The sequence below is a fragment of the Xiphias gladius genome, chromosome 10 (assembly GCF_016859285.1).
Source record: "Xiphias gladius isolate SHS-SW01 ecotype Sanya breed wild chromosome 10, ASM1685928v1, whole genome shotgun sequence".
Lineage (NCBI taxonomy): Eukaryota > Metazoa > Chordata > Actinopteri > Istiophoriformes > Xiphiidae > Xiphias > Xiphias gladius.
Window position 1 is genome coordinate 6,491,783 of NC_053409.1, and position 15,740 is coordinate 6,507,522.

Sequence of the window (15,740 nt, forward strand, 5' to 3'; positions counted from 1 at the left end):
ACTATTGTTAGCAAATTATTATTTAAATTTAAGATTTTAATGTATTTTGTCCTTTAGGGTGTTGTAATACTGTTTTTGGATATTGATTTTGTCATTTCAGCACATCCTCAATTAAATAGTAGAATAGTGTTTTGTTATGATCAGCTGACAGGGTTGCATTGATTGTACCTGCACTCTCTACAGTCCCTGATCAGATTTTTTTTTTTTTTAACCATTCAGGATGGTCTTTTATAGCACTGATTGCAGAACATGCACCTAATCAAAGAAAGTCATTCATCTGCTAAGTGATTCAGTCAAGGAACTATCAGAACTCCTGTTTCTCCACCTCTACTGAAAACTAGAGAAAGGGGACAGGTGACTCTATAAAATGGTTCCTCTATCTTGAGTCATAACAGCCAATCAGCCAACCTTTTTGCCTGGAAGACTTAATTCTGGATGAGAATTTGAGGGGAAGGGATCGAGGTACCAGCAAGCTTATGATCTCAGTCCTGGGAAAGTGGTGAGGCTGGAGGGTTGATGGATTGCTACAAGACACCCAGACTGAATGTGCTTACACATCTAGTGTAAGAAAGGACAGAGACAGGGAGAGATGGAGAGGAGCGGGATGTCGTGCTTCCTACTCCCTCTGTATAGGCATTGGTGGTACAAATGAAAGATTGACCCCTGCTGGTGGTTCCACATTTTCTGTGTCAGTGAGGGGTCTGCAGCTGCTGTGCTTATGTAGTTCTTCAGTGTAACAGCAACAGGATTCCAATGCTTCACACAAAGGAAAGAAAGCAGTCTTTTCGATAAATGCATTATATTCCATTTCAGCCAACGGCGAATTTCCACCAGTGGTCACCAGCACAACCAGGCTGCCGTTTAGGCCAACTATCAAGACTACGGCCACGTCGATAGGAAGTCCTATGATGAACATCCCCACCATGGATTACTGTAAGTGTGAGCTTGATTGCCAGAGTTAAACTGAAAGCGTGAGTGACACTCAGATGTGAATGCCTTCCACCCTGGAGGAGAATATTCTCCACATTGACATTTTCTGTACATGTCTGTTTCTCCTTCTGTCACTCTTTGTCTTTCCTGCTCTCCATTTTGCTCACGCATAAAAATCACACACACATACACTTGCATGCATTAATGATTCACAATTACTGTACACGTGCTGAGCATGGCACAACGCATGGCCTGCAACAAAGTAAGTGTGCCCCCTACTGGTCTATATCACATCCACATCTGCGTGAGTCATGCAGAGATCTCCTTTGCTATTAAATGGAGCAGGACAGGCAGTTTTGAAGTGTAAAATCCTCCAATATGTCTCCTGAGAATGTCAGTGGAGCCAGTTACACAGACTTGACATTTTCACCTCATACTCTCTCACTTTCCTGCTTCAAAAAGGGTAAAGACAAGCAGAGGTTCAATTTCTATATTTAAAGTCATAATTTGGAGTTATTTTAATATCAAGCCAGCTCTAAAACACATTTCTTTATCTAGTAGCTTTGAAGTGCTTGAGATACACTGGACTTGTTAAAGCTGATGGAATAATCCTTTTTTTCAGAAATGTAATTTGCTGAGCACGTAGACATCAAACTTCTTACACAAATGCTGAGCAAATGTAAACTTTGTCTCTTTGAGGAATGTTTTCCAGTAAAAAAGAGATGATTGGTCTGGACTGTGTTTCGACACTCTAGGATTGTAATTGCCAGGCTGCATTAAAGGCTTTTATGATTTTCATACGCTGTTAAAGCCCAGGAAATCAATTTTGTAGGCTATGAAGACTGGGCTTCCGATTGAGACTGGTTAGACGAATCACACTCACATACTGTGGGCCCTGATGCACTAACCAACCTCACTGACAGACCAGCGATCAAGTGGTTTGCATTGTCAAGTTGCATTTGAACACACCACAAAGACCAGAGCCAACATACATTTTAAGCCTACAAAACAATATCTAGCCAGTAGAATATATTTAGATATCCCAAGAACATGACACTAAAACGCACAAAACAAACTTCCCGACCATTTTTTATGCCAGCATTAGTCTTAAATTTTAATCTGTCTCATATGTTCAGAAGGCAATTTGAAAATATGCCTGATCAAAACTTACAACTCAAAAATGTGAAGTTTTACTTTTCTTTGGTGTGGAATGTTAGAGAAGGAAGAGGCAAAAAATAAAGGGAATTTGCACTAAATGGGAGAAATCCCTGATTGATTAAGCCTGAACAGTTGGTCAATTGGTTTTTGTCGAAGTGCGTGCACTGCATGTTTAACACAGTGCTTTCAAACTGCTAAACAGCTGCTGATAAGTGCCAACTAGAGCAAACGGTGCCTGACACACCACAAAAAGTAGGGTGATGGTTGGGCACAAAAACAATGCTTAACAGCAGCCTATAATGGAACAATGCTGACTGTCAACTTGGTGTTTCCAGGCCCTAATGGTAATACGTGGCTCTTTTTGGGCAGCAACTTGTCTGACTGAAGGTCTGTGATGTTGGTCACTCTTCAGTCTTAAACACAGAGTGGTCTGTCTCTGGCACGTCAAACAGGGATAGTAAAGATCAGATCAGTGTTTGGGCAGCTAACATGATTTGATAACGTTACAGGAATATGCTTCAAACTGGAGCCACAGGCGTGAGTCAGTCAGCAAACAAAGGCTACTCAGTCTATCAAGAAAATTTTTAATACTAAGCAGGAAACATAGCAGTCGTCATTTTAAATACAATATTATATACAGAATATTGTATATGGACGAGTTTGGTACCCCAAATGTGCTTCAGGAGCTGCAAAAAAATTAGGCTATTTTAACACACTTACACGGGTAATACTCAATATTGCTACATTAAAGGCAGCAGACTTAAATCTCCTCGGAGAAACATGGGAATTTGAGATCACACTGTTCTTGCCCTTGTAATTATCATAGATATTAACTCCAGGGAAACAAGTTGAACTTGCAGTTATACGTTGGCAATTCAAGAGACAGCCTTGAGCGGTTAACATTCGCCAGGCGTCTCCCTTCTCCCCTTCTGGACCTGATACTTTGACGTCTGCAGGGCAGGACGGCAAGCCTGATGAGAGTTTTAGCTCAGCAGACCTGTCACTCCAATGAGGCTGTCTCCTTCCCCCGACACGCTCAATGATTAACCCCACCAAACGTCAATGTCTCTTGCCTCCTCTCACTCTCCCCCTTCATTTTTCCACTCTCCCCTACACATTTAGTTCCCTTTTGTTTCTCCATTTGTTTCCCATCTTCATCGTTTAAAAGCTGTTATCGACTGTCTGTTGGTTCCCATTACTACCCTCTCACCCCAACGCCCTGTCTTTCGGTCAGCATTCCCCTAGATCTCAATCTGTTGTACCAATTCTCACTCCTTCTCTTTTTTTCTTCACCCTAACTTCACCTTCATTCTTTTCTTTCTTCCTGTTCTTTCCCCTCATCTCCATAGATTCCCCACTATTCTGACACTTTCATTTTTCACCACCTCCCTACTGTGCGGCACCCACCTCTCACCACTGACTCATCAGTTGCTTTGGGGGGTGAAAAAGTCAACCCACATGAGCTTGCTTCCCTGTCTTTCTGTGATTACTTCTCCTGATGGGAAAGGAACGCATCGCTAACCTCAAAATCAGCTCCGGGATTATTTCTCTCCGGCCATCCACTGTATGAGTGTGTATGTGTGTGGGTGTGTGATTGACTAAGATTAGTGTTTTCCGGTTCTAATGATAAAACAACACAATGCACTGTCACGATGCAACAAAATGCCACCTTATCTGCAAAACTGTAGCAGGATGTACAAGTATTAGCTCCTTTGAACAGACAGCACATTTTCATATCGAGGTGTTCCACTTCCGCTCATATAACAACAGACTACAACAAAAACCCAAGTTGTGTTGAGTAAATTGGCATCAAAGCAAAGAGAGAAGGCGGGGTGACTTAAGCAATCCAATTGGCTCTTGAAAGTAAATGACACCAAATGTCAGTCCCTGAATGCAGCATGCAGAAAAGGAGTTTTGGCCATTACGTGCTCACTAATTAGCCACACAGAGAAGATGTGAGTCAGTGCTTCATTGTTCACTTGTTCATAAACGCTACCCTGCGGCAATCAGTTAGCTAGTTGTTGTTACTTTGGATTTTGGAGGAACAACATTAGTCACTAAGACAGATATGAGGCCGATAACGAGCAGTGCCACGCAAAACGGGCTTTTGTAATTAATTGGACTCCATAAGCTTCATATTTAGCATACAAATCCATTCATGGTGTGCCATCCTTGATCTGTCTTTCTAATGGCCAGCTCAAGGAGAACAACTGTCACTGGAAAGGGAGGATACATGCTAAGAGAGAAGAGCAGTGTAGGTTTCCTTAATCTACATATTGTTTTTAATCTACCGTATGTTTGGGGTACACTTGGTTGTCTTTTAACGTTAAAGTGGAATTTTGTAGAGATATAATAAGATCCAGAAGTCATGTTACAGCATGGCAAAACAAGTTATCAAATGCATTTATTTTGCTTCTATTGCACTCATTTGAAGTGCTTTACTTTGAAGTTTGTCTGTTGTTAATCTGTTTCCACAGAGAATAATTATCTATAAATCATGTCACATTGTAGCTCAATCATATTCTGATAGTCAGACTGAATTGCCTTTTGAGTTTCTGTCTAGGGGGGGTGGGCTATTTTACCCTAACCAGTCAGTAGGGGACATACATACTGTATCTGTCCCATCTAATTCATTTTCAGTGGTTGATAAGAGCAATTAACTCAACAATTCTCATGTTGATCAAAGAAATATGTAGATTATGCCAAATTAACATGTGATTTAAAAGAGTGATAAAAAAACTGATCATTTGTTTTCGCTACAAAGCCCAAATAAAACAGAAAAACAATAGCAGTTCTGCAATATAGGAGTTGCTTGGAATAGATTTTTCTCCAGGAAGAGAGATAAATAAAAAGATGATGTCCTTTCTTGTAGCAGGCATTGTTTTGCCAGAGCCGCTGGCACCCCCGCTGCGTTGGCCAACTAGCTCCATTCAAATCTATGAGAGGGGTGCGTTTTTCAAACGGGGCTACCGTCAGTCTGAATGTGGCCTTAGTCCAGCCTGTAAAGTTCTGATTGGCTCAGTTGTTTCTCCAAATGGGGAAAGAACTGATGTGGAACCAGGCTAACCCAATCATGGCTAAAGTCGAAAAACATTAGAATTAGAGAATTTACGCCTCAGAACTTAATCAAGTAGCAGTTTGTCACAACATGCCTTCTTGTACTGAATGATGAAGGCACTGTCCATCTGTCCATTTGACCGTCCATCTGTCGTCTGGAGCACACAATATCTTGGACATTGCTCATCATTTTTTAACAAAACTGAAAGAGTCTAATTTTTTCATTCTGGCAATTTAAAAACTACTCATACTGTGGGCATAACTGGGTGCTTATTTACTTGTTACAGATTGGCCTAAGGACTGCCTTTCTCATTCCTAGAGAATGACATGTTTACTGTTGTCTTGTTCTAATAATGTTTAGAGGAGATAAAGCCTGCTGGAACATTACTGTTAGTATTGCAATCCAATCAGAGACATTTCTCTAACCTGTGAGGATCTCTCTTTCTCTCTCGCTTTGACTCTTCGTCTCTTTCTGTCTCATCTGGAACAATTCCTCAATGATGACTGTCTACAGCATTGCCCCTTTCTTTGATGGAGGCCAGTGTTTGTTATGATGATGGCATACCACCAGTGGCAAAGTTCACAGAAAAGGAGATTCATAGAATAGTCAGGCAGAGTCAAAGTCTCCCTAGGGAGGTTTGTGTGTGAATGTGCGTATCAGTATGTGTATATGAGCGTGTACATGTTTGTTGCAGGTCAGAGGGGCTGACAAGTGTGCACACCACTTATTAGAGAAGACTATCATCTGTGAGAGCAAATCTTGTTTTTGTTTGTTCTGTAAAGTGCCTATCTCAGAACGACTCATTACGCCAGTTGGTTCATGTACGTGTGTGTGTGTGTGTGTGTGTGTGTGTGTATTGATGGCCCAACAAGATCAGTCGGCTGGGCTGAAGTGTGACACCAACCGCACCCTAGGCAGATGGGAGACAGAACACGAACGGAAGACTCGGCTACTTTCATCACCAGCAGCACTAATGTCAAAAAATAAACTCACTCTACATAACAATGATCTCATTAATATCAAATAGCCAAAAATTCACTTCTCCAAATAAGAAAAACTAAATTGAGGTACAAAATTCAGATTCTATATCTTACCTTCACTTCTTTCTCTCTAGCATGTCCTACGTTAACTGATCGCCATTTCAGGATAACCCATTAAGTACAGTAGGATTTACATCTAAAGCACCGTTTGGCTTTGCGGGCTTTTCCGCTCTAGTGATAAATTTATTCCCAGCAGTCTTAATGCTTTTTACCTTGTCGAGTGTTGAAAATACTGACTTGAGGGATCAATTTACTGCTGCTGGATGGGAGCCAGGCAGAGCTCCAGTCACCCCACAACAGTGTTTTTTACAGTAGGAAATGCGTTTGCTAAGACCAGGCTAAACTCCAAAGTGTTCTGTTGCCATACTGGTGTTTCAAAGTGTTTTTGAAAGTATCAGTCTACTTAAATTGTCTCTGCTGGCAAGGCTTTACCAAACACAAAAGAGATGTTTGTTGCGACAGAGTGAGGCTCAGTCTGAATTACTTCTGTTAAATCACTTAACAGGTGCCCTTGGACCAAACCAATCGTAAAGATCAGACTGACAAATATGATGTTCGACATGCAGTCCATCCGAGTTTCAGCAGTAGTACTGCTCATCATTTGGATTAGCAACGACAGAAACAGGCTTTAAAATATTACATCCCAAAACGACATTACTTCTTTTCCTGTGAAGGCACAATTGCTCGCCACGACACAACTGGAGATAATTAATAAGAAAATGGCATTCATTCTCTTTTTGTTGTTTCTAGGTAAACACACAAGTACACACAGGTTAAAAATACCAACTTCCTGCCGTTGTTTTCCCATGTCAGAGAGAGTAGATTTTGGCAAGAGATCCTGGTAAATACTGGGATCTCTGTTCCTAGGCACTACACAACCAAGGGTGTCGTGGTGTAAGCTTCATAAGCTTAAGTTACACTCCTTAGACTCTTCTCATCCTATCTCTTCTCTTTCCTGTGTATCCCTGTCACCATGTAAAATGATTAAAAAAAAAAAACAATGTCTGTCTGCCCATTCTGAAAGTAACTTATTACAAACAGTATTACAGTCACACTGAGCAGCAAGTCTGAGGTTACAGTAATGAATCTGACTTCAGCTGGTGTCAGATTTGCAATAATCAGCCAAGCTCTGAAATGGATGATAGGTAGTCTCGGCGCATTCACAGCCAGGCTGAGGGAGATAGAAGAGAGAGAGAACGAGGTGCTTCACTCTGTTGTCTTCCTCACTGCTCTATGTTCACAAGCCTTAAATCAGGATTTAGCACTGCAGTGTTAAGTCCTTAGCTGTCCATTTGACAAGACTAATCTTGCGCTAATTACAGTGAAAAGAACTCCAATTAGCACCAACACATGGGATTACACCAAAAAAGAGGAGAAATGTTTGTCACCTGTGATCCTCTCACTGTGTGTCCCCCGCTGCCGTTGTGAATGTGATGATAGTAGCATCTCATATGAGTAGCTTCCAGTTTGGGCTTGCCTTTCCAATATGTAATAATTTGTTTCATATCTGTATATTTGGGTTTTATTGGCGTGAAAGTGGAGCAATGGGGAATGTGAAGTTGAATGAATGTGAGATAAATAGAACTGTAATGAGTCTGTGGTGCACACTGAATTTCAGCGTCCCTATCATCTTTCAGTTTGCTTAAATGGTTGCAAGACTGAATACTGAGTGTGTGCTTCTCTAGCTGTGTGTGTTCTATGCAGTGCTAAATGTTGTTTTTTCCTCGTGTGCAGCCAAAAAATGGATTTTTCATACTTGTGGGGCTGTGGGCGCTGAAGGCCCGACTCCCACTCAGTGCCTCAACTCCTACAGGAACAGCAATGTCAACGTGACAGTAGGCACACGAGGGCCCTTCAAAGGCATTCAAACGTGGCGGGTCCCGGAAACTGGCACCTACAGGTAGGACTGATTCCAGAGTATAACGCCCCTAAGCACACAAACATCAGACCTAGCCATTATTTGTACAACAAATTTTTGACTCAACACCCACTCTGTAACAATTTTATGTCTTTCTGCAAGGGTCTCACTGTGTGGCTAGTCACTAGGTACATACACTTGGGCTCACAAGCAGTCAACACATACAGTATATAGTTCACACCTCTCATTTTTAAGCATCAGCACACTCTGTGAAACTCAAATTTTTCCCTACAATGCAGACTCTTCTTTACACCCACCTCCACTCCTCCGTGCATCAGTAGCGCATCAATCTTCCACAAGCAAACAGAGAAATATCACTGTCAGATTCTTACAGGAGGGAGCAGAAGCTGGAGCAATGGCAGCTAAATAGCATGATTCACTCAACACTTGACTCCAAAATCCAAAAACCACCCACCTCCATGTCTATGTTGGTGGACTATAAGGCTCTAAAATACCTCAACAATCAGCCTTAGCACCTTGACCTCAAACTGTGTATTGCTCCAGGATTAATGCTGTAATATCCACTACCTTGTGCAGGATCAATATTCCTCCTGTGGGCATTCATGACAACATGAGGCGTTTAACTTAGATTTGACTGGGACTTTTCAAACAGAAATGCCTCTGAAAGCTGCTAGCCTCCCACATCAGAAACAAACAGGCACACAATCGTACACACACACACACCACTGCGCTCAGCCAAAACCCTTGGGTCCTGAAATACCTAACTAACAACAACATGGACATCACTGTCTTAACACATGTCCCAGAGTTTTAGAAAAACACCTTCTGTCTCCACACAAACTCCACAACTGTGGTCTTGATGAGGCCTGGTATAGCTGGCAGAGCACGTAAATGAAGCTGACAGACGGCCACAGAGATGAATATGCGCTTTGCATCTCCCAAAAGTCATTAGGCAAACAGCTGAGGTAGCTACTGAGCACCGGGCAACGTTCTCTCTCTCCCCACCAACCTCGACCACCAGGGAAGAGAAATATCGAAACGCTCCCAAAAACCAATCAAGCTGTTTTTTTTTTCCTGGCAAGAAAACTGGAGCATTTGAAATTAGTGTCTTCTGCTAAAATAGGTGCGTATTTGTAGGTCTGTTTGTGTGCCCATGCGTTGTAATCTATGCAATCTAGTTTTGTGTATGTACTGCGTGTCTTTGCTGCAGAATAGTGTGCCATGCTAAGTCAAATATTTTGATCAAAAGCACTCATGGCATAAGTGTGTTCCAGTGTCTTCAAATCAATGTAGGCAGTTATTTAATGTTGCACACTCATGAAATCACAGGGGGAATACATGAGGTTATTTCTGATAAACACATGTAGTACAATTCAGTATATACAATAAATACATCATCGTTGGGTGAAAGAGTTTTGTTGCTAAGTGTTTATACCCATTAAACCCTTCAAAACCAAGTGGAATCAACTAGCCTTCCGTTTCCTGTATCATTAGAATAATTTTCCCACCAATTACTTTTTTTATTTTTGAGTTGTTTGTGTTTTTGTGTGTCTCCACACTCTTATGGGTGTTAAAACCAGGATCACAGCCTATGGGGCAGCTGGCGGTCGTAGTGTGTTGGCCATGAGCAGGTCACATGGTGTCTACATCACCGGAGACTTCCTGTTAAGGAGAGGCGAGCTGCTTTACATCCTGGTGGGACAACAAGGAGAAGACGCATGCCCCAATGTGAGTGTTTTTTTAATTGACTGTATCTCAACTAGTCAGCTGTTAGCAGTAAATAAATGTTCAGTAGCATATGAGAACCTATAGTCTACAGTATGTCATGAAGGGAGATAGCAAGATAAACTTTAAAAAATGAATAATTATAATACAGATTCCATTTATGGGTGTACTGTAAAATGTAAATGTTGCAATGATTCAAGCTTCGGAAATAGGAGTCCAATCGTTTTTCTTTTTTATGGACCCACAAATGGGTATAACAATCCTTTACTATCCCCCATATGTTTGTTTTCACCAAAGAAAGCTGATGTAGGAAAATTAAAGTTGCTTTTAAAATCGATTGAATTATATCCTTGTCCACACTGTACAACTAGATAGTAGAGGAAGGGAAATTTATAGTGAGACTCAACATTCTTTAACATTCTCTAAAGAGGATAATTCTCAGAGACCCTGGCAGTCCTCCTCATGGACCCTGAGGGCTCCCTGGACCTCACTTTGGATACCCATGCTCCAAGCCATAATATTTTATGCCATCAATGACTGTTTAAATATGCAATCGGCACTTGCAGTAATCTCCCCGTTTTCTCTCTCAAGCTTACTTGCATTCTTTTGCCAGGGGTGGCTGTCATCCATTATGCTGTGGAGTTTCTTCATTGGCAGCAGTGTAGTATGCTTCCTCTCACAGTTGACAACACTGAGACTAAAACCCTTTCAATCCCTCTAGTCGCCGGTAAAACCATCCGTCATCCGCTATTTAAACATTCAGATATTTAGGCCTGTCCCTGAAACAGAAGTTTGGCACTCATCAAACAACAAGGAGGAAACATCGAGGAAATTACCTACAGAATCTGAAATGTTTGACAAAATAAACATACAATTTTAAAAAATGGCTTGCTGTAGAGTTCACACATTGTTAGTATGTGGGTTGTATAGGTATTTTTATGTCCTTATGATACATTATGTAGGATAATACATTCATATCACATACATATCATTGGAGGATATGTATCTCTTTTGCCCTTGTCTATAGTTATATTTATGTACGAAGTAACTCAACACATTTCCATATTAATGAGAAAAAAGTCCTAACTGTGCTATGCCTTTTGCTTTAAGAAATGGAGTCCAAATTAATATCAGCCATGTGTTACGCAAAGACAGCCACAGTATGTCAACACAATATATCAGCCTAATTAATGGTCAGTTTAATGAATTAACTGGTTGGAGCACTTATCTTAAAAAGGCAAGTGGTTAAGAAAGACCTTAAAACAAGGAACAGTGACAGCACAGAAGTAAAAATGTCAGGAAAAAATCACATCAAAAGTCAAAACTTAAAAAAAAAAAAAACCTTCACATGAAAAGCAAAAGATTACATGAAAATAATAGTTTTCGGATGTAAAATATAAGTTGATGCTGATTTAGCAGCCCTTCTTGTATCACGGTTCCAGCAAGATATCAGGCAGCCCAAGTTTCTGTTGTGTTTGTGGCTTTGTGTTCAAGAGGCAGAATGTGAAGCTTTGCCAGGCAGGGGTCCTCACCACTGTCATCCAGTCATTAGGTTTTAACATAGTGTGTCTTGGAGGGCTCAGTGCAGCAGGGAGGGACTAGGCTATTCCAAAGTGAGACTTAAGTCATTTAAGGTTCCTCTTATTTCCCCCCAGTTCTGACAGCAAGAGGCAGCAACCCTCTCCAAAGTGTCGCTCTGAAAGTGATTTGTGCTGTAGAAGTGTTTTCTCACACCTAGCCTTCAGGACTGGTGAGGGAAAGGATACCCCCCTTGTCCTGACAAATACTCAATCTTCTCTGTTCGTGTCTTTCTCTTTCTACTGTGCAGACACTCATACCCAGCATACACACCCACCTCCTCTCTGTTGTTTCTCTCTCAGACACAACCTTAGCTTTGAAGGGAATTGCTGCAATGAACAGGCTGAGGGGGTGAAAGAATGAGGTAGACTCTCAGATAATATTTGAATACACTGCTTTTTACCTTGTCTACCCATCACAGTAATTTAAATCCTGCCCCTTCTCCCCTCCCAGCCCCTCAAAGTTTCGGTTCAGACAGATGAGGGTGTCAAGGGAGCAATGAGCGACCCTAGTACTTTTTAAAATACACAGTTAAAAAGTGCTTCACACACTCACACGAAAAATATAAATGAATAAATAGTGAGAATTACAGTAAAATGAGAGACAAACCAAACTAAAATTAACCAAAGCATAAGACAGGCATTGAGATCAATAAAAAGGCTTGTCTATGAAGATGGATTTTTAGAAGCCTCTTAAAACAGTTCAAAGATTTCAGCAAATCAGATGGTTGCGGAAGAGGATTCCGTAGGGTTGAGGCTAAAACAGCAAAGGCACAAGCACCTTTTGTTTTGCAGTTAGAGCGAGGGATTTATAAAAGGCCAAGATTTGAGGATCAGACTGATCAAGAAGTGGAATGACGAACGAGGAGATCAGAAATGTAACGTGGGGCAAGGTCATGCAGTGCCTTATACCTAATAAGCAGGATCTTGTAGTGTATTCTTGACTGAGGCATGTGTAGAGGGAATTACAATAATCAGGACAGGGGAAATTAAAAGCGTGAATTAAAACTTCAAGAGCCGTAGAAGAAAAGATACATCTGATTTTAGCAATATTTCTTAGCTGAACAAAACAGGAATGGATGAGCTTAGTAACCTGCTGGTCAAAAGTCATAACCTGATCAAAGATGATACCAAGATTCTTAGCGTTAGATTTGATATTAGAGAGAAATGGACCAATATACTGATCAACTGTAGGCCCAATTAAAAGGATTTCTGTTTTTATCAGGGTGGGTGGAGGAAATTACAAGACATCCAATCTTTGGTGGCGGTTATGAAATCATGGAGGGAGGAAAGTTGATTCAGGTTATTGGGTTAAGCAGAGAAATAGATCTGTGTATCATCGGCATAACAGTGATATAACATGTCTTGAAAGCAGCTGAACAATTGACCCAGTACAATGAAAGGGGACTGATCCAAGGACCAACCCCTGAGGTGACTCCACAGAGCAGGGGAGCTGAGGAGGACACGATTGTTGATACAAACATCGAAAAATCTATCAGTCAGATAGGAATGAAACCAACCAGAAATCCCTTCCATGTTATGTAAGCTATTAAGCAGAATGGTATGATCAATATAATTCTGTGAATGGGATGGGTTGAGAGTGAGTTTTTTAAGGTGGATGGACACTAGCAAATTCAAAATAGTCTGGTACAGACTCGAATGTGAGAGTGTAGTTGATAGTAGAGAGCAGGCCTCGACCTAAGACAGGGGAGATTTTAGGAATTTTGTGGGAACTACATCACAGAGACTGGAGGAGGGACAATTACGAGCTACAGTGTTTAAAAGGATCTTCAGCAAGATAGGAGCAATTTCAGACAGTAAAATAGGATGGCTGAATGGGGCGGAGGGTGAAATAGTCAGGGGAAATTGGACCTCAAACCATCAATCTTGTCAACAAAAATAGATAGAGGTTCTCACAGTTAATAGAAGATGAGATGGGAATGGCAGGAAGAAAGGGATTTACAAGCTGGTTAACAGAAACCTTGGCTTGTATTTATTACTATTAATCAGGCCAGAAAAGTAGGCAGCTCACACATCTTTAATAGTCTGGTTCAATTTAAAGAATAGCTCCATCATGGTGAACTTCAAGTTTAGTTTTTTTCCATCTACGTTCTGCCTTCCTATATTCCCTTCTGATGTTGTCGTTGGTCCAAGGGGTTGTATTTATAACTGAGACAGCCCTTGAAGTGTATGGGGTGGAAAAGTAAAAGGTTGATTTACAAAATCATTAAACCAAATAACTTGGTCATTAATATTGGTGAAGTGAGGAGAGAGCATGTTTGTGTGAGGTTCAGACAGAGTGAGGGGAGGACACTTATGCCCTCTCGATCTCAGAGTAGGAATTGCTCCAGGCAGTTCAGCATGATAGCAGACACATCAATTCACAGAACCTCAACTATGGCAAAGTCCCTGCATCTAACATAATTTGCCAACAAAATGTCCAGTTTCATTTTAATAAAGAGGCTGTATTTCTGGGAAACAGAGTATAACAGACAGACTGTCTTTATTGGTTAAAATGATAAATCAACTTAAAACATGATGCCAATAGAATCATTTGGGGTAGTTTTTTCACTCTTTTTACCCCTTTAAGATGAAATTCATAATTTTCAACTCATTGAAGTGATGGTGAATGGATTGGCTTAAACGTTGTAAATACATTTTAACTCTCAATTTAGTCTTGTGCAATATAAATAACTATACAGTGTATACAATATGAATTAGTTTGAAACAGCATAGAAATCAACTCTGGAAACTGAGATGACTTATTCCGGCAGTAACATAAGTCAAACACGGTGAACAGGAAGATGCTCAATCGCAGTATTACAGATTTACGGTTGTGTAAAACACTGAAGGTAAACATAAAATCAGTAAAAATTCAAACCTCACTTGAATTGTTTGATAAGAATCCTTGCTTTTCATTTGCTGTTTGCATCGACATGTTTCTCCTTGGTATTTGCTCACTAAAATCTTAGACTTACAGCAGCTGGGGTTTGGCAATTGTTAAGCCTTCTCATACACAACTGACATCCATGAAAGCAATTCTTCGCTGAACTGACATCTCTCTAACTCCCTGCAGTCCAACGGAATACTGAATAAGATCTGCCAGGAACAGAGTAGCCCAATGATGAACAAAACTCAAGTGAAAGGGGGCGGAGGAGGAGGTGGCGGGGCTACATATGTATTCAAGGTAAGAAGATGCTGAGGCAATGATATACCCAGAGAGACAGGGAGATATTTTATACTTGATACTGAGGAACTGCACATGATGTATAGAGATTTGTATGATATTCCAGTCAAAGATATGTGTAACATATATAAAATCATCCAATTTCTTCTTGCTACAAGTAGAATACATATTACATTGCAGGTTCTGGGGATATTGACATGTTGTCAGCTCACTGTACCATTCACGTAGTTCATATTAGATATATAAGGTAAAAGATAATATTAGTGGCCTGCTGTCACTCAGTATATCAGTGATCATGAAGCACTAAAGCCGAGCCACCAGGGAAATATAAGTTATGTTGATAATTGAACGGATAAGCTGATCAACAGGCCAGTCTTTCATAGCCCAAAGTATTGCTTTTTTAAAGGATTAGTTTAGCGTTTTGGGAAATATGCTTTCTTGCCAAGAGCCATGCTACAACCAGCAGCTAGTTAGCATCGCTAGTAAGCCTGGCTCTGTCGGAGCATAACGGCATCCAATCTACCAACACTGCTAAAGCTCGCTTATTAACATGTTATGTTGTGTAAAACAGTTTACTGTTTTATAAGGGTTATTTGTTGGATTAGTTCTTGGGCTGGACCATCTTGGAATCTCCTCCGGTTGCCTTGCAACTGGTCACCTTGCAACTTGTATGGATAATGTGTTCATTTGGAGTTTTAGCTGTGGTGGTAGTACCGTTGGACAAAGACAGCTGTTTCCCCGTTTCCAGACTTGGGGTAAGCTAAGCTAACTGGCTGCTGGTTCTAGCTTCGTGTCAAGTGTAAAACCATGACAGTCGTATCAATCTACTCATATAACCCTCGGCAAGAAAGCTTTTAAGTGCAATTCCCAATGCGCTTTTTCCTTTGAAGTATATGAAATATAACTTTAAACAATAATGACCCAGGTGGACAAAGAAGCGTACATTCCCCTCATCGTTGCTGCTGGGGGAGGAGGCCGGGGCTACAGCAGCCAATCAGAAACCCAGCTGGAGCAGATGGACTATGACCCCAGCCAACCGGGACGCAATGGGAAGTCAAACACAGCAGGTACACTACCCACAGCTTTGATGTGTGTTGGTACCATTTGAATGTGTGTGCAGCTGATTGTGTGGCAGCTATGTGCATGTGAAGAGAAATACAATATATTCAGTTCATTGTTTGTGACT

General features: G+C 40.9%; 1 protein-coding gene across 1 annotated transcript in view; it reads left to right on the forward strand.

Annotated features, from left to right (window-relative positions):
- Positions 1-15,740, forward strand: part of alk (ALK receptor tyrosine kinase) — a 322,063-nt gene that overhangs the window by 283,786 nt on the left and 22,537 nt on the right. The window contains exons 11-15 of the mRNA XM_040136347.1: positions 814-933; positions 7,921-8,086; positions 9,646-9,793; positions 14,444-14,554; positions 15,480-15,621. Coding sequence (XP_039992281.1) covers positions 814-933; positions 7,921-8,086; positions 9,646-9,793; positions 14,444-14,554; positions 15,480-15,621 — 687 coding nt within the window. The remainder of the gene's footprint in view (positions 1-813; positions 934-7,920; positions 8,087-9,645; positions 9,794-14,443; positions 14,555-15,479; positions 15,622-15,740) is intronic.